Raw genomic sequence first — 19,568 nt, forward strand, 5'->3', positions numbered from 1 at the left:
ATTAGACCTACATATTCTAATAAAACCCAACTTTCATTTTTTATGCTATTATTCACCCAAACAAACTTGATCATACTTATGACCTTTTTGTATGAATTAATGATGATTTTCAGTGTTCAAAGCTAGTATAAATCTTAGAAAGTATGTAGAGTTAGATGTAGTAATATTTGAAATAAAATTATTAATCTAAACTAACTAATCTAATTCACTTATAATATCTATTTTAAGGCTATGTTTGATTACCGAAAATTTTGAAGGAAAATATGAAAGAAATAAAATAGAAAGAAAAAGTAAAGGGAGAAAAAAATAAAAAAGTAGATTTAAAGTTGATAAATTATTTTTATATATTTTTTCAAACTCATTTAACTTATTTAATTTTTTTATATCAAAATAAAATAATAGGAAAATGTATAATAAAATCAAATATAATAATTCTTTTTCCCTTGATAAAAAAAAACCCTAAAGCCTATTTGAAAAAACGGAAAAAGTGAGACAAAACAATTGGGATAACAAAGTATTTTCCAGTATTGTACAAAAATGGAAACAAAATTTTAAAAAATGAAAAGAAAAAGAGAGAGAAAAAATAAAAGTGGGAAATGTGGGGCAAATGGAATGAAAAATTCAGTTCAAATATCAGGCTTTAGACGGAATGGGAATCCGACACCAAAATCCCAGAACTTCTGCTCTGTTTGTGCCCTACATAAAACCCTATTAAAAAAGTAGAAGCGGATATCGGACCACGTGTAGGGTTCAAATTCAAGCGGCGTTTTGAAGCGGGATTCGATCCAACGGCTCATGCAATCGCGTCAAACAAAAGCCAAACCTCAAGCCCACCGCTTCTATTTATCTACTATCAAAACCCTTCTCTCTATCTACAAACGCAATTCAAATTCTCACTCATCTCTCCGTCTCTCTTTCTCTCTCTTCATTCATATGGTGACCTCCTCCTCCCTCTTGATCTTTTATTTTCAATCTAGGGTTAGGGTTAGTTTTTTTTTTTTTGTTTTTTTTTGTTAAATCTAATTTTTTCATGATCTGATCGGCTGCTGTTTTTGATTGTTTGGTTTGGTTTAGGCACTTCCGAATCAGCAGACTGTTGATTACCCGAGCTTCAAGCTCGTCATCGTCGGTGACGGTGGCACAGGTATAATTTTGTTTTATCTAAAAAATGTTATGCTATGTTTGGTTGGCCAGAAAGTGTTGGAATATTACGATTTTAAATATTGGATTCTTGACACTGTTTGGGAATCGGGTAATGGGAAAAATCTCTGTTTTTCTTACCGGATTACAGGGAAAGAAAGTAGTACAAGCTTAAAGGTTCAAACTTTGCTTGTGTGTGTGGTTTTTTAAATCATGTACTCATTTTTTTTCTCAGCAATCAGTGGAGGGTTATGAGGTTTCGAGATCTTTTTTTTAAACGTTGAACTATTTGAAAAAAAATTCTTATATCTTATGTTATTATTGTTGTGATGTGGAAAAATGAACAAATTAGTTTTTCATTCCCCGGGATACCCGATCAGCATGAAAATAAAATTCAAGATTTTCTTTTCCACGTTTTACTAACAAGAAAGTGGGGATTTGGGGTTTAGATCTGCTTTTTGTTTGTCTATTCTCTTCAAGGCTTTCAATTGAAATCTTGTTTATTCAACATCAATGTGATTTATCTCAATTGTACTGCTTCAGGGAAAACCACCTTTGTCAAGCGGCATCTTACTGGAGAGTTTGAGAAGAAATATGAGCGTAAGCTATTATGATTTGTTTGAATCCTTCATTGTGTGCTTCTGGTTATTATATATTGACATATATTTGAAATCTCTATTTTGCAGCAACAATTGGTGTTGAAGTCCACCCATTGGACTTCTTCACAAATTGTGGTAAGATCAGGTTTTATTGCTGGGATACAGCTGGGCAAGAGAAGTTTGGAGGGCTAAGAGATGGCTACTAGTAAGTTGTCGCCATCAAGTTTCGTTCTTGTGTTTTTTGGTTAATTGGGAATTTATGGAATTAACAAACTATATTTTGGAAGATATTCTGCCTCTTTGTTCTATTTATTCTTTCCTCTTTCCTTGGTTGGGAAAAGTTGTTTGAGGGTTTCAAGTAAAGAACTGATCTACAATGATTTAGATTGGAAGTAGTTACCTTATGGGCGATGATAGTACAGAGTCCTCACTTATATTTCAATAAGTGTTTATGACACTTGTATTAGTGAGTCTTGCAAAAGATTCTACCTTTACTGGTGGAAGAACATGGCTGGAACATGTTTTGAAGTCATCTAAAATTCATCTTTAATACATGTCTTATTTGTTAGTTAACATTGCTTTTTCATATACATCATAATAATGGTATGTAAATTCCGTATATGCAGTATTCATGGGCAATGTGCCATAATAATGTTTGACGTCACTGCTCGATTGACCTACAAGAATGTTCCCACATGGCATAGGGATCTCTGCAGGTTCTTTTTTGTGTGTGCCCTTGTTTATTCATTATATTGTATCATATAGTAAGGATATTTCACTGGTAAATTTAAATTGATTTTCTGTCATAATGTCAGGGTGTGTGAGAATATCCCAATTGTTCTATGCGGAAATAAGGTTGATGTTAAGAACAGGCAGGTGAAAGCGAAGCAGGTCACATTTCACAGGAAGAAGAATCTTCAGTACTATGAGATTTCTGCAAAGAGCAACTACAACTTTGAGAAGCCTTTCTTGTATCTTGCCAGGAAGCTTGCTGGGTAATTGAAAAATTGTTAAGAAGTCATTAATTTCCCTTTGTTATTTGTCCTGTTTCATTGTTCTACACTATGTAATTCTTTGTTATTTATGGTTAATCATTCACTACATGCTGCAGGGACGCAAACCTCCACTTTGTTGAGTCACCTGCTCTTGCTCCACCAGAAGTGCAAATTGACATGGCTGCACAACAACAGTAAGTGATAACATTGTTTATATATATTGATTTGTGATACTTGTGATCATTGCACTCTCTTTGCAATATTTACCATATCCTTGCTTCTGTTGTTAGGTGTTTTGGAATAGAGTTCACTGTTCTTAGAATTACAAGAACATCTGTGATCAATTAAAACTAAATGTTTATATTCGTTTAAACTGAAGTGAGAAACCATTACCTCATTTTACTTAATGATGCCAATGCCAATGTAGTCTTTTTAGTTTTTCCTTATCTTATCTCTATTTCTATAGAATATATAATCATATAATTTAAGCTTTTAATCTCTACTGGCTCATATTTGTCTATAAACGACCTTGGTTCTGTAGTTCACAATTAGAATTCTGTAATTTATTCTGATTTACAATACTAGAAAGAGGTATTTGTATATTGAACAAAAGCTTACATGTAGTTAAATCAGATATTTGCCGTCAATTATTTGATTAGTCGGTAAGTTAGCACCCTGTGATGGATGTTTTCAGTGCTATTTACATTGATTGTTATAGGGTAGTTGTGTATTGTGTATTGTTCGAATACAAATGTGATGGTACAAACATTTATTTATTTGTTTTTCTATAATATTAAATTGATTGAGAAAAAAAGGTTGTTTTTCAGAATTGATACAGGATTTTGATTATATGTGCAAACAATATTTGTGGAAGAACATATTTTGAATGTACAAAGATGAGAAATCACATTGAACTGTATTTCCTCCAAGATAATTAGTTGTAACATTTGGTATTTTTTGCAGGCATGAAGCTGAATTAATGGCAGCTGCAGCACAGCCCCTTCCTGATGATGATGATGATGCATTTGATTAAGTGACTGTAGAAGCTTTATCCAAATTGATTCTTTCAGAAAGTTAGAAGTAGGTTTTGGTCCTGGGGAATTCTCTACAATGTATGCTGCCTGCTGCTGTTGCTTATTGTTTGGATTGGTTGGCCTTTGGTGGTTCAGAACACTGGGGAATAGTGCCTCTGCTTTGGTCCCTAGAGTGTTGTGTTTTACAGATTGATATATAAGTATCTTTGCTTCTTTCATCTCCCTTCTACTTGGAGGGAACTATTTGATTAAAAAATTTTGCTCTGATTATATTTACCTTTTTATTTTAGCCAAATTTGTTCAAAGCTAAAAATTATGTTGCTACGAGTTACTCGACTAAAATCACCAAAAACACTTGGGAGAGGTCAATATTTCCTGCAATTCTCAATTTTGGGAAGAAGTTCTTAGATAAGCTGATAGTGGAAAGACAGCAACCTAATATGGCGTTCATTTGAGGCAACCCGAATGAGTGTCCATGATGGGTGCTCATTTTTTAACCGGACGAGTGGGGTTTGGTTTGGTGACTGTTCTTGAAAATTCAAGAGAGAATAGTTTTTTAACTCGGAAACTGGGCAGATCTTTGACAAAATATTTTTCGGAATTATTCCTTAATAGAGTTTTGTTTTCAATTTTTTTGAAAACAATTGAAGATTATGTTTAAGAATTAAAAACTGTTTTAGAAAAACGTTGTGAAACAGGCTCTTGGGTGTCCGAGGCAAACTATTTGTTTAAGCACTTGGGTTAGGTCCTTTCGGCCCTTGTTTCAGACAAACGGAATCAGGTATTAGGAAAAGCAGCTTGAGTGATTCATCATTTGTCCCCATATCAATCCTTATTGAGTCAATAGGCAAACAAGAGTTCATTAGAAGTCACCAAGAGGGCCCTAAACAAAACAGGCTATGGATCAGAAGATTCACAACTTTATTCCAATTTTACTAAATGGATCAGAAGATTCACAACTCCACTATGAATATACATATCCTGCACTCGTCTTGCTTAATTTTTTATTTTTAAAATAATAATTATAACCCAAAGACCAACCCCTTATACATGGACAAAGTTGTAAAGGTGTATACCCATTCAAATAATTGCAACCCTCAGACTGCCCCTTTAACTCCAGTAGAGTTTTCAGGGAAAGGATTATACAGCAAGTAGCCAGATCATTGAGATACTAGCCAAATCAATAGCGAGAAGAATCCTTGGTAATTGCCAGTTAAACCCATGTCAAGATTTTGGGCAAAAGGGGCTCTGCTACAGAGCCTACGATTGAGAACACCCATTGCATTGCCTCGACTACACAACTTTCTTGGAGCACGTAGTGAGACAAATTATTGAGACAGCAAATATGCTGTACCTACCACAGCACTGCCAAGACCGCCTGGTAAGTGGTAACAGAACCTCCGCTGCCACCTGCTACACCATCAATACCACTCAACCCACCCTACTCCTCCCCCCCCCCCCCAACAAGGCCACCACCATTACCATCGGTAATGTTCTCTTTGTATGGCAGTATACCATGCATGGTCTACCCTTCATTTTTTCTTTGGGGAAAAAGCACAAAAACGTTCAATAACAATAAGAAAAAGGAGTAATACTGCAACTTCCAATCCAACTCTTTAGCTTGTTGACACTCCTAGCACAAAAGTCCCTCATTTTGCAAAAGATAATATTGCATGGTATCAAATTTGGCAGAGAAATTTAGGAATAACAGAAGGATATTAAAAATAAAATAAAATTGAACATTACTCTTGTCGCTTCTCCAAGGAAGCGCTTTTCATATGCTTAACTAATTGCTGCACATGGTGGATGAAAGGATGAACTGACTTTTGCGATGGCAACTAGTTAAAAGAGATGATGACCCAGATAAATCAAAGTGACATAGAATCTACCTTTGTTATTTGCTTTAATTTGGTAAGAGAGCAGCTTCTGGTAGGAATAAAACCTTAGAGATGAGCATCTTCTCTAAAATTAACAATTCAAGCAACGATTTGGGTCAAAATTTCAAAATATTTTCAGGACTACCAATATTTCACATATGGCAGCAGCTTATTCTTTCCTCAAAAAGTATTAGTTGCAGCAGAAACTAATTTCCATAGCCATTCACTGTCTAGATCATTTTAACTTGAATGAAAAATAAAAACCTAGATCATCTACTAGAGTCATTATTACAAATTCCAATTCTCTCAAATACATACATAAATTAAACAAAATAGACAGGAGATCAGTTGACAACATCGACAATCAGCTTACGGGACTTGAAGATTGACCATTTTAGGCGTCGGTAGTAAGCTGCTTGGAGAAGTGCAAGTGACAACACAAATATCCATTTAAATCCCATCTGCATTTTTTAAAAGCCAAATTTGGTTAGAAATAGTTATTGTTACTTGGAAAAAAATGCTCTTTTTCACAAATAATCCATCTCGATTCCCATTTCTAATAATTGATAGATGGCAACTCCAAGATTATGTTACCATTTTTCTTGGAGATAAGGAAAGTGATAAGTCACACAGTTTGAGATGGATGGTTAGGGATGCATAAATAGAACAGCTCTTTTATTTGAAGAATGTCTTGAGTCCAATTAAGATAAAGTGCATCTAATGGTCTGACCTACTTTTCTAAGGGACCCTTTCTCTGAGGATCCAATTAAGATCATTGGAGTAACTCATTTGATGACTGCAAAACTTTTGTAACATCCTTTTTTTTTTTTTTACCTTTTTTGGAAAGGTTAACACTTTTATAACATCTTAACCAAACCAAAAAAAGAAAAGGAAATGAAAACCAGGTGAACCAAAATCATAATATTCTCTTATCTCTATATATGAGAGGTTTCAGGTTCAATTCCTAACAGAGACAAAAAGGAGAAAATAGTCCCCCTATATATATATATATATATATATATATATATATATATATATATATATATATTATTGTGTACAAATATTTTTTAGTATAATGTACTAGTAAAAATAAGAATTCAGATATAAGATCTTTTCTTTGTGCATAAACTGTTGATTGATAGAGATATAACATTACCAGTTTTCTCTCTTCCATTTCTGGCTCTGCAGCCCATGATAAAAATGTGACAACATCTTTCCCCATCTGTGCCAACGTTAAGATGAGAATATCAGTTTTTCCATACCTTCAGTATGAAATTTGCAAAATAAAATACATTGAAAGCACAGGATGTTACTTGTGCTTCTGTGGCAGGGGTACCATCTTCATACTCAACAGCACCATCGATGAGCATTTTGGGCATAGCTATTGCCCCACCAGGGAAATAAGGATTATAGTGCAGCCCGTCTCGAATCTACAGAAAGAGTTCAATGACATCAGGATGGAACATTCATTAAAAGAATGCAGAAAGAGCAATCAAATGATGACAAAACCCAAGTCAAGATGATTATCGGTTAGAAATAAAATAATTCCTCGCCCTTTTGCAAAGTTAGAAGTTAATGTTGCTTACCATAAGAAGCTACAAGAGTATTTTACATTCAATAGCATGCAATAACATTTGTATGTTGCTCTCTGTTGTAGCAATAGAATAGATATTGATTAACATCTAATGCAAAAATCTTACAAGTGATCTTGTATGGCATTTGGTGTGTTTGCTTCTCAGCTATAGTGCAGTTTCAGGATTAAAAAATCAAATATATTTTCTTTTTCCTTTTCCTTCATTGCTATCTCCTGAACTACAGGACCAACCAGGCGTGGTTTTAAGTGTTTCAGTGCCATCCAGAAACTAACAGATGACAGCTGATATGAAGAGAGCCATTTTCTTAACTCCACTGTTTAAGTTCTTCAGTGACTCGAGATTTTCAAGAGACCAAAGAAACCAAAAGGAAAAAAAAAAAATTTTAAAAAAATTGTTCCAAAGGGCTGTCTGTAGTTTCTTCTATCAGAATGAATGACATGGGTATACGACTTTCAAATCCATGGCAATATCCATGAACCTGGACATCATCACATAACTGAAAATATGGCAGATAAACTCAGATTTCAGTACCTAGGTATGTTCTATTACATGTTTATATATAATCTGAGATAAAGAACTTACTGAAACACCAGCTGGAGGATCACGGTAACCAGTTAAAAGAGCAAATACATAATTCTGACCATTGTGGCGGGCCTGAGAGGACAAAGAGTCAGTTATTGTAGGGGTGGACAGCCATTCACTTCTATCAAGGGATCTATAACAAAATTAATACCTTGGTGATGAGACTTAGATCTGGAGGATATGCTCCTCCATTAGCAAATCTAGCTGCTTGTTCATTTGCATAAGGCTGAGGAAAACGATCACTTAGCTTTCCAGGGCGAGTAAACATCTCACCTTCATCATTAGGCCCATCATCCACTTCAATCTCAGCTGCCATAGCCTTCGTCTCTTCTTCAGTGTATGCCACACCCACAAGATCACGAAATGAAATTAAAGACATTGAATGGCAAGAAGCACAAACTTGCTGGTAAACCTGGTGACCCCGCCGAATCCTGTTCTTGTAAAATCAGCATAAATGTATCAAGTAAAACTGAGAGAATGGGAAAAATTAAGATGGAATTTTTGCATAAATGTGTTCCTCCATAGAGGAACCTGAGCTTAACCACTGAGATCAGGAAATCGGAAGGTTTAGACATTTCCTAGTGACTACTGGGAAAACCAGAAAATCTGGTCAACTGCATCTAGCTTGCACCTGACTCAATGCAATAAGTTCTCCTAAGTCTGAATGTATTATCAGAACCATAGTTCAATTTGTTCACTCCTCAAGACTGAAAAAACTGTATTGGATATATTTTTCCAGAACAAAGTTGATAGGGCAGAGCTGGAAAGCCCAAGGGAAGGCCTTTGAACCGATGTTTAGTTTCTCAAAGTCCTATCAAGACACTTTTCTATAGATTGCGTAATAGATAACATAAGATGTAATCTGCTTACGAAGCATGGTCATATGAACTGAGAATGCCGCTGTGAGGCCATGGATAGTTTGGACATGCCAGGCCATGTTCAGCCTCATCTGAAGAAGCTATTGTTGCAAAGCTCAAAAGGCCTGAAACACCTGCCCCAAGTAGTGCAAGCACTCTTAGGGATTTAATGCCAGCAACTCCAGGTCCATTTTGGTCCTGCTTCAGAATAAGTAATGGTGGGGCTGGAAGAGCCTACAAATGATGCTACAGCCCTGTTAAATAAAAAAAGAAAGAAGGAAAAAAAGAGGAAGAAAGATATATCCAAGAGTAACAAGATTTATAAAATTGTCATATATCAACTGAAATGAAGATCACCATTAGGAACAAAACCAGGACCAGTTCAACCTAACTAGACCTCGTGCTGGGATGGTTTGGCAAATTTTATTATCCTGACAATGGTTTAACGGCTCATTTAAAGGCAGCAGACGGTCAACCAACTCATGACAGAACCAAGCCAAAACACTAAACTTATTATTTTCCAATGACTAATTGGGAACCCATACATTGTTCAACCACTTCTTCCATCCAAAATATCAAAGCCCTGGCAAGTCCAAGCTATGGCTGGTCAAACACACACCAACCAATTGACATGGATGGTCACCCACACAACAAATGATTGACACACCTAGTCAACCACACACTTGGTGGACCTAATGAACTAAGGTGTCATCTATGTTTACAATAAATAATTTAATATGATTCTACAAATGGAAAATGTATGATAAAACATGGACATGCAACCAACCCAAGTCTGTCAGAACTCAGAAGCATGAAAATATCTCCAAAATTCCATCATTCTAAATCCAAATCCTCAAGAATGATCCAATAAACTTGTGTCCATCAAATGTGCAGATCTATCTCCCCCATGATGCTTCCAGGAAGATAACACACTCTTCCATGATCAACACTCTAGTCCTATCAATGTCAACATTTTATCACCCTGTACCTTATGAGGACTATTTTCTCATCTAGAGTCTAGACACCCAGTTAAATCACATTTTCTTATCAAATGTTTAATTCTTAGCTCTTTTTGTTAATTAAACATAAAGATAATGATCAAGCTATGCAATGCTATCAATAGATATCTGTTGACACCTTGTTGCCTTTCAAAAAGAAGGAAGATATATATATGTGTATATATATATAGTCCTTTGTCAGATAAGCATGTTTTAAACTTCCCTATTTTTGCCCTTTGAATGGCTACAGTCATTAATAGTTATCTTAACCCAAAATATACCATGAACATGTGCATAAATCCCTTTGTTTTTCAGTCTATATTTCTATTTCTTTTTCATTTTGCCCCAATTTAAATCCACCAACCATTCCTTTTCCCCCTTTTGTTCAGGATGAACTTGTTATCCTAACATAAAGCCTGCAGAGAGCTCAGGTATCAGTTGATTCCTGAATGTATTATGATTAATTATAAATATCACTAATGTCATTATGGAGCAGAGGTTTTCAAAATGTCCAGCCTTGAGGGCATTACTGTGTTTTTTAATGCTAGTTCCTGCTTAGCATTTTAATATACAGTGTCACCAAGGAATTGATATCAATATCTAATTATCTTCTCCACTTTGAGGATGACTTACAAATTATTATACTTTTAAAGGCTCCTGGCTGGGCAATGGATAAACGAATTTGGGGATCCTTAAATTACACACCTTTTTTTTAATAGGTACCTCAAATTACACACATTTCTCATCCTTTTCCTCTCTTATCACTGATTTCTTCTATCCTTTATCCTTTACAATTAGATGAATCAGGTACACTAATGAGTTGGTTCCCGCAAAGCAAACGTCATTCTTTAATATTTCTGAGGGAGCTAACTTTTAGGATGCAGCTTTTTCATCAACCTTAATTATGAAAAGGAGTAAAGAGTCAATCGGTGCACATTACAAACCCAATAATATCTATATTATCCTATTAAGGGAGCCAGGTAGAGGAAACAATGTCTTGAATAATTGAGAAGGCCTTTCATTCTCCAAGGGTAACCAATAACAAAACATCAATTTTTTTATTTTTATTTTATCAGAAATAACAAAATATCAAAATTATCACTTTAGTTTGCACTTTGTCCATTGATCGCTTTCAAACATACTCTAAGGCTCCATTTGATTCTTGGAAAGTTCGAAGAAAAATTATGAGAAAGAAAGTAAAGAGGAAAAATGGAAGGAAAGGAAAAGCTAAGGAAAATTAAAAAAAGCAAGAAAGTTTTAAAGTTGATAAATTATTTTTGCATGCTTCTCCAAATCCATTTCTCTTATTTTCCCTTCTGTATAAAAAATAAAGAATTTGAGAATGCATAAGTTTTTAACTAATTGCTTGTTTGGATATATCTATATTTTTTCTTATAAAAATAGAAAATGGTGGTAGATTCTGTATAAGATATAGAAACTCTTATATAACAAGCATGAATTTACTTTTTGTCCTTAAAAATTACTTTTAAAAACTTAAAAGTTGAGGTAGTAAAAAATTTTTAATACATCAATTTTTTTAAACAGTTTTCATAAGTTACTGTCTTTTCAAAGTAAGTCTCAAAGAGTTCTTGCATTTTTATATAGGAGTTTCTATCATTTTCTGCTTTTAAAACTGGAAAACAAGAAATGCATCCTTACGACACCTAAACTTTATTATATTTGATTTTCACTTATAACCTCCATGGTAAACAAAACATGAGATTTTGGATTCCTTCCTATTTTTTTCTCCTTTACCTAATACTTTCCATGTTCCGAAGAAAACCTAAAAGAATGGCCTGAACTTACTGTACTCCTATTATCTTGGAATCTAAACAAAAATTAAACTGAGAAAGGGGCTCCTAATCATACTTAAAAATGTCAAAGTGGAACTGCCCAATCACATGATTTTTACCTTTCATCACATGGGATATTTGACGTATCATAGTGAACATAACTATACATACAAGTATACAACATAGACCCCAGCTGCCTTCCAGTTATCCATCCACAGCCTCTGACTTTCCCTTATTTTATCATGTCAGCAAGACAAATGATAACAAAATTTGACTTATTAAACTTGCAAATATTAGCTTGTTTTGTTATCAAATTCCTCAAAAAATTGAAATGAAAATTTCTCACTATTAACTCATCCCATCAAACTGACTTTTGGCCAATTTAAAGTACTAAATTGAAGGAATATGTTATAAGGTATCAATCCGTTTTTCACCCTGATACGACAATGTCAGAAACCAAACACAACTGGAGACAACAAAACTAATAGATAACGTGAACCCTAAAGTGCAAATATCAATTCATAAAGCACCAACTGAGATTCAATCATCAAATCAACAACATAAAGATAGGTAGAAAAAAGAAGATTATTTACAGCGGAGACCTCAGAATCATATCTGCGGCGACTGAGCCTCGAGAAAAAACGGTTGATTCCTGAAAAACCTGAATTGGGTCCAATTTTCAGATAAAAAAATTATTGAAAAAAAGGCCGAATTAAGAAAGTAATGAAATTAGATTTCGAAAAAAGAAAAAAACGAAAAAAATTAGATGAGTACCATCGCCTCCGATCCTGATCTTCCTCCCAAAACCTGGGATAAAAAGAAAAAAAAAAGTTTAAAATTGGAAATAAAAGATGAAATCGAAGCAACATTCAGAGAGTGAAGAGAGAAAGAACTACTTACCCATGATTCAGATTGAGAGAGAAACGGTGAAGGTGATCAGTGAGCAGAGATTAGAGAGAATTTTTGAGAGAGGAAGCGATGAGGGTTGAGTGGATTAATCAACGCCCTTGAAAATGAGCGGCTCTCGATTCGTCGAGTCACTCGGTGGGGCTGCTCCCACTCCCTGCCGCCATTTTTTAATGGAATTTCATTTATATATGTGCCAATATTTATTTATTTAAAATCGTTTTTAATATAAAATTATAGAATTAATATTAACGTTAAATCCGAAAGCTTCCATGCTGGCAATTCGTAATATTTGATGATGCTAACGTTAATAATTAATTCTATATATTTTAAAATTTATGATTTTCCCTTTCACTTGGAGTTTTAAAGTAAAATCACAATAATAAATTATTTAGATCAATACTAAATATGAAAATTTTATGGAAGGCGTTGATTGAAATCATTTTTAAGAATAATTTTTTATTTTTTAGAATAAAAAATATTTGATAATCAAAATATATTTTTTATTTTAAAAAAAATAGATAATATTTTTTTTAATTATTTTTTACTATTTTTATTTATTTTTTAAGAATTATTTAAAAAAATAATTATATAAATATATAAAATAATTAAAAATAAAACATTAAATATAAAAATTATTTTTAAAAATAATTTTAAATTTTTAAACAGACATTTATTTTACAAAAATCATAAACAATTTTTAAAAATTATTTTTTAGAATGTTTTTTTAAAAATAATTACCAAAAAAACCACTTTGTTTTAGAATTTTAAAAACAATTCTAAAAAATAATATTTGAAAATAGTTTTTAAAAATTATTCTCCAATATTTTATAAAATGAAAGTCAAATTTGAAAAAAAAAATGTATTTTTTATATATTTTTAAATGACTTAAAATAGTTTTTATTTATAGTATTTTTTTTAATCATTCCCAAGATTTTAATAATTAATTTTTAAAACTAAAAATAATTCAAACAAATGTTTTTTGAAAACATTTTATTTTCTACAAATTTTTTTTTCTGTTTTTTAGTTGCCTAATTTATTTTTCTATTTTTTAAAACTATTTAATAGGATCGAGTTTTATTTAAGAAGATGTTTCGAGGTGGAAACAAAAGGGCTACTGAAATCTATATAAAAGGTTAAAACTAGCCACGCCTGACGCCCATACCTGGTGCCCAGGCCCTGCTCACGGGAGGGACCTATTATTTGATCTTAGTAAGTGACATTTGTTTTAGGTTATGCTTGGAGCTCCGCCAATAACAATATTTTATTTTTTGAGGAAAAAAAAAAAACCTTGGACAAAGGTTATTTTTAAAATAGTTTTTTTTTTTTTATAATTATTCTCAATATAAGGTATTTTTATATTATAATTTAATTATTTTAAAGTATTTATACTCATTTTCTAATATTTGGGTTTTTTTGTTCAAAAGCAAGAGCATTTTGATAAAAACATAAAGTTACGTCCAATAGTGTTAATTAATTAATTAGGATTTAAGCTGATTGGATTAGGTAACTTAAGCCTAGTTTGGATTTAAGCCCACAAAAAGCCCTATATAAACTCTCTTAGTTGTTTAGGGTTCAAACTTTTATCATTTTTCATTTTCTAGGGAGCCGCCAAAGAGAACCCTAACCACTTTCAAGGAAGAAGAACATCGAGTAGATGAGTAGATGAGTTATACGATGTTTAATATCTTCATTGGCTTGTAATCGATCTACAAACATTCATATTATAGGTATGTGTTCTAACCTCTCTAGATTTAATACTTATTTTGATTTTTGTAGTCATAATTTTCTATTGCATTAGATTTAGAGAACCTAAAGATAGATAGCATGTACCCTACAAGATCTAGGACCAAGAAATGGAATAATCTAGAGTTCCTACCAATTGGTATTAGAGCTCTATGGTGGGTTCTAACATGTTGGATCCATATAGGATATGCTCACTTTATTTTGCAAGTTGTGATTCTTCATGGGCTAAAGGATGAATGAATGAATGAATGAATGAATGAATTTGATGGTCATATTTGTGATTTATTATTATGAATGTGGTTGTGATTGAAATATTCCTTTTCTAGATGGGTTGTAAGCCATAAGGGTACACACTTTTTATTTTATTATAAAAATATTTTTTTTAATAGATGGGTTATAAGCTCCATTATCATAATATAGAAATTTTTATTATTGTAAAAATTTTAATTTTTATATCCATCTATGGTTACCTTAACTGAGAAAAAAGAAGGGTTCTTAAAGTTTTTCTTTTGAGATCCTTTCTTGACTTCAAGAGAAAATAAAGATTCTTGAAATTTCTTTTTTGAGATCTTATGGTGACCTAAGAGAAAAGAAGGATTCTTAAAAGTTCTCAATTTTTTAGATCCATGGTAGCACATTAACCTGATTTTTTTTACTCAAAATCAAAGATGTCTCCCATAAGTTTCTTAGGGCAAACCGTATATGGTTTTGAAGCTTAAAAAGTAAAAAAAAAAAAATCAACACTTCAAATGGTTTACAAATCGAATTTAAAACGAGGGAGATATGACCAATTAAAGCAAGATTGCGCAAAGGGCATATAGTATTGGTGTTGAGTTTGGGCCAAGATCTTTTTGGTTGTTTGAACTCAGTTTGGGCCTTTTTTTGGGCTCAATTGTTTACAGTAATATAGTTTTTTTTAAGGTTTTTCAATTTTCACTAACTCTAATATTTGGTTGTATGATTATTTTGGTTATTTTGATTTTATTTTGTTAATATGAAATAATTTTTTTTTATAGATTTTTCAAAATTGGAAAACTTATTTGAATTGGAATGTGATTAGAAAATTTTATTTTAAGAAAAAAAATTTAGTTGAAAAAATATTAGGAACTCTCTTTCTTTTTAAACTTATTTTTTAGAGATTTTATTTTATTTAAAATCTTCTCTTTTTGAGATCATTAAGAATAATTTTTTTTAAGAGCTCTTATTTTTCTAAATCTTTATAAAATAATATTTTTTTTCTTTTTACATAAGATTCGAATTAAAGAAAATAAGTTAATTTAGGAAAATTCATGATAGATAATTTATAATTAAGAAGGTTACCAAAATAAGTGTTATAAAATAAAGTATTTTGATATTCTTAATAAATTTTCATGAGAAATATCTTTCCAAATATTATTTATTTAGAATTGGATGGTTCAATTTTTATTTGTTCTTTCCCTTTGGAACTTTCCTTTTGATTTAGGCTAGGTGGTACTCCATGTTCTCATAACACCTATGGTGCGTTTTAATTCAAGTAATAAATAAAGATTTTGAAAAATCTCATAATAGAAAATTTATGATAAAAAAAGTTACTAAAATATTTTTTATAAGTTTAAATAATTTAATGAGAATAAAATATTTTAAAAACTTTCTTGATACCAACTAATACTTTTGGTACACAAGTGTCTCAGCATAGCGAGAGATTTGTATCCTTTGGATTATGATGAAGTAATGAGTTGTGTTGGTGCTCATTCTTGAAGACTAAATGAAACTAACATATGTAAGTTGATCTATAAGAGGAAGAAATGAGTAGATAGAAATGTTGAGTTTTATATTTTGGTAATACCCTTTAAGATCTAATGAAAATTTTTATAATATTTATTTTCTAAATTGGAAACTCTAGTGTTATAAGGAAATTGTTAATTTGTAGGATTTTGAAAATTTTGAAAGCATCTTTATTCAAGAAGTAACTTTAGCTCTCTTATTCAAAATTCCTCATAACATTAACTTTCCTTATTCCTTATACTTTTCCAATTTAATAAATATTATCATGAAATCTAATTTTCATAACGATTTATTCCTTTAAAATTACCAAAATCTTTACATTTAGTAATTTTTTAATTGATAAAATATTTTATGAAAAACTTTCAAAAAATATTTATTTTTTAAAAGGAATCAAACACTCAATTTTGGAAAGTACCTTCAAAATATTTTATTCTCATTAAATTACTAAAACTTCTAAAAAAATATTGTGGTAACTATTTTTATCATAAATTTTGTATCGTAAGATTTTTCATCCATAATTTTCTTGTTTGAAGGATCACTATAGGTACTTTTTCTAGGTACTTTTTCTCTCACGATGGGAGAATTTGGAGAACCACCTCTCTCAAATAAGAAAGAAAGCTCTAAAAGAAAATAGCAACTCAAAAATAGCAACATTCAATTCTAAATAAATAATATTTACAAATATATTTATCATGAAAATTTATTAAGAATACTAAAATACTTTATTTTATAACACTTATTTTAGTAACCTTCTTAATTTAAATTATTCATCATGAATTTCCTAAAATTAACTCATTTTTGTATAAAAAGAAAAAAAAATTATAAAGATTTGAAAAAATAACAATTCCAAGAAGAAATTTTTTTACTTTAAGATATTTCAAAAAGAGAAGATTTTAAATAAAATAAAATCTTTAAGAATTAATTTTAAAAAGAAAGAGAGTTCTTAATCTTTTTCCAATTAATATTTTTCTTAAAATAAAATTTTATAACCATGTACATTCTAATTTAAATAAGTTTTTCAATTTTGAAAAATACATGAAAATTTACTTCAAATTAAGAATACCAAAATATATTATTAATTGCTATAAGACATGACAAAATATAGCATAAAAATATAGTCAAGGAAGTAATTAAAATTTTCTCATGACTTTTAGGGATCTTGTTGCATATTTGGAAATTAAAATTTAAATAAAATCAAAATGATCAAAATAGCCCTACAACTAAATATTAAGGTTAGTGAAAATTGAAAAACCCTAAAAAAGCCAACTTGCCACAAAAATTTAAGCCCAACAAAAGGCCCAAAACGAAGCCCAAACAATAAGAAAGAACTTGGCTCAAACTCAATCCCGAAATAACATACCTTTTGTGCAACCTTACTTTAATTGATCATATATCTCTCGTTTCAACTCTAATTTGTGAACCATTTAAAGTTTTGGATTCCTAACTTCTTAATCACACAAGAGTTATGGGCATTAGTAAGACGATTTTTTGAAAAATGTGCGAGAGAGCGAGAGAGAGGGTTAGTGCGAGAGAGGGCGAAAGCGACGGAAGGGAGCGAGGGGAGCGGCGAGTGCCAGATGGGCATGAGGGCGACGAAGAAGGTGAAGGCTTCGTGGGGGTTAGGAACAGGGCCAAGAAAGGAGGCTTTGGAGTGGAATCAAAATGGTTCGATGTGGAGGTACGGGAGCAGAAAGGTAAGGAACAAGTGTTGATTGTAGAAAGGAAAGGGGGAATCTCCTCGTGGGTCAGGTTGGGTCCAAATAGCATCGGAAGCTTCATTGATGGGTTGGAGGCTTGTATTGGGAATGCAGGAACCGGAATTTGGGAAAAGCAGTGGAAAGATAGTGGGAGGTCCTTTCTTATGGTGCGTAGCCAAAACAAGGGGGGGTTGTTTATCAGGTTAGGGGTTACAGATATGGGAAATAAAAGGTTTTGTATCTTTATCCCGAAGGGAAATGGCTCTAAAAATGGGTGGGTGTTAATGGCGGGGTTGCTACGCCGGTTGGGGTGTTACGACAGGGAAACGAGGCTACAAGCAAAAGGTGTGACGCCCCTGAGGTCATCGATGGGGAAATCCTACGCGGAAGCAGTGGTATATTCTGAGGAGAAAGCGATAGCAGTGGCGAGGGTGGAGCTAGGTAAGAGAGATCTGAGTCGGAGTATGGGGAAGATGGCTCAGTGTTTGGTGGGGAGCTGGGACACCAGCTTTGAGGTAGGGGAAGATCTGAGAGACTGGGGGACAAAATTGGCAAAACTTTGGTGTTTGAAGGGCAACTTAGGAATTGCGAAAATGGAAAGGGGCAAAGCCCTTTTAGAATTTGGGATTTTGGCCGAAGCAGAGAAAGCCCTAAAAATTGGGGGTTTCTCGTGCCTGGGGTCTCCGCTCAATTTGCAGAAATGGAGGCCCGAGTGTGGGTGTCTACAGGAAGGTAACAAGAGGAGCGAGGCTTGGGTGCGGGTTCTGGGTTTGCCTGTCTCGATGTGGGAGCGGGATACCCTTAAGAGAATAGGGGATGCTTGCGGGGGCTTCATCGATGTCGATCACCAGACGGAGATGTTGGAAGACCTGCAGTGGGCGAGGATCTTGGTGAAGATTAAGCAGGAGAGGCTCCCCAATGAAATGGAAATTCGAACCGAGGACCACCGTTATGTGCTTTCCCTATGGTGGGAACTTAGACCGACTGTGAGAAAGGTAAGGGATGAAAAGGGCAAAGGCATTATGGTCTCAGATGGCGAGGACGGGGGTGAAGGCTATGCACGCGCGGGGGGGCGAGTGAGGGGGTTGGTAGGAGGCTCAAGCCTCGAGGTCCGGTTGCAGACTGATGATGGGACGAGGGGCCAGTTTTCGGGGATGGGTCTGACTGCGGGTTCGGACTCGGATCTGGTGTCGGATGGGCCCCATGAGTTGTGTGGGTTGGCGAAGCAGTGGGCCGTTGGGCCTCATGAAGTCTCTGATTCGGCTCTGCCTTGCGATTCTGGGCTGATCCAGATTGGGCTGCCTTCTGACGCTGGGCGGGCTGCGAAGAAGAAGTTGATAGGAGGGGATGGGTTGGGGAGTCAAGGCCGGGGCTTGCCTCAGGTCTGTAATAAGGATGAGGCCCATGTGAGGGGGGCTCGGTTCAGTAATGGGGTAGGCCAAAGCTCTGAGGGGGGCCTTGAACAGCCTTGGTCGTGTTTAACGGTGAAGAATGGGCTGTGGAGGCCTTCGAATGAGGAGCAAAGGGTGGTGAAGAACTCGATGACAGATGAAGCTTTAATGGAGGAAGCCTTGAGGTATGGGACTGCCCCTAACTACTATGGTCCGTTGGTGTGTGTTCCTCCTTCTCCCCCTTCTTATTCTTATTTTTCTGGTCGGACTCCATTGGGGGAGTGTTACGACCGTTCTGGGGTGGGTCTGGATGATTCCCAGAAGGTAATGTTGGATCGGAGAAGGGGTGAAAGGACGTTTGCAGCAATGAAACCCATGGATCGCTGGGAGATGGGGGAAGACAATAATGGTGCGTTGGGAGCTTGTGGACAGGACCTTTGCCTTGTTGGAGAGACGGTTCCAGAAATTAGGGACTGGAGGGAGGCCAGCTGGGAAGAGAGTGAGCTGGCAAGGTTCAGCCAGTTCTTGGGGTTCCCTACAGCGGGCTTAGAAAAGGAAATATTGGATTTTATGGTCAAAATTAGAGAAAGAAGG

General features: G+C 33.9%; 2 protein-coding genes across 3 annotated transcripts; one reads left to right on the top strand and one right to left on the bottom strand.

Moving 5' to 3' along the window:
* The first annotated feature begins 694 nt into the window (after nucleotides 1-694).
* Nucleotides 695-4,063, top strand: LOC100266996 (GTP-binding nuclear protein Ran-3). Its single transcript, XM_002285271.3, has 8 exons — nucleotides 695-936; nucleotides 1,075-1,144; nucleotides 1,684-1,740; nucleotides 1,827-1,944; nucleotides 2,366-2,455; nucleotides 2,555-2,734; nucleotides 2,851-2,928; nucleotides 3,698-4,063. The coding sequence occupies exons 1-8, from the start codon at nucleotides 796-798 to the stop codon at nucleotides 3,765-3,767; spliced, it is 804 nt and encodes a 267-aa protein (XP_002285307.2). The 5' UTR covers nucleotides 695-795; the 3' UTR covers nucleotides 3,768-4,063.
* A 1,776-nt stretch (nucleotides 4,064-5,839) lies between these two features.
* On the bottom strand, nucleotides 5,840-12,548 carry LOC100261810 (cytochrome c1-2, heme protein, mitochondrial). 2 transcript variants are annotated; one of them, XM_010656440.3, is made up of 9 exons: nucleotides 12,371-12,548; nucleotides 12,245-12,277; nucleotides 12,073-12,131; nucleotides 8,693-8,913; nucleotides 7,974-8,253; nucleotides 7,823-7,894; nucleotides 6,959-7,075; nucleotides 6,802-6,867; nucleotides 5,840-6,106 (listed from the first exon to the last, which is right to left on the bottom strand). In XM_010656440.3, the coding sequence occupies exons 1-9, from the start codon at nucleotides 12,372-12,374 to the stop codon at nucleotides 5,990-5,992; spliced, it is 969 nt and encodes a 322-aa protein (XP_010654742.1). In that variant the 5' UTR covers nucleotides 12,375-12,548; the 3' UTR covers nucleotides 5,840-5,989. The 2 variants fall into 2 exon arrangements, with proteins under 2 accessions (XP_010654742.1, XP_002285312.1); XM_002285276.5 differs by having other exon boundaries at nucleotides 12,064-12,131; nucleotides 12,371-12,546.
* Between the last annotated feature and the right edge of the window lie 7,020 nt (nucleotides 12,549-19,568).

The sequence above is a fragment of the Vitis vinifera genome, chromosome 9, assembly GCF_030704535.1.
Source record: "Vitis vinifera cultivar Pinot Noir 40024 chromosome 9, ASM3070453v1".
NCBI classification, from domain to species: Eukaryota; Viridiplantae; Streptophyta; class Magnoliopsida; order Vitales; family Vitaceae; genus Vitis; species Vitis vinifera.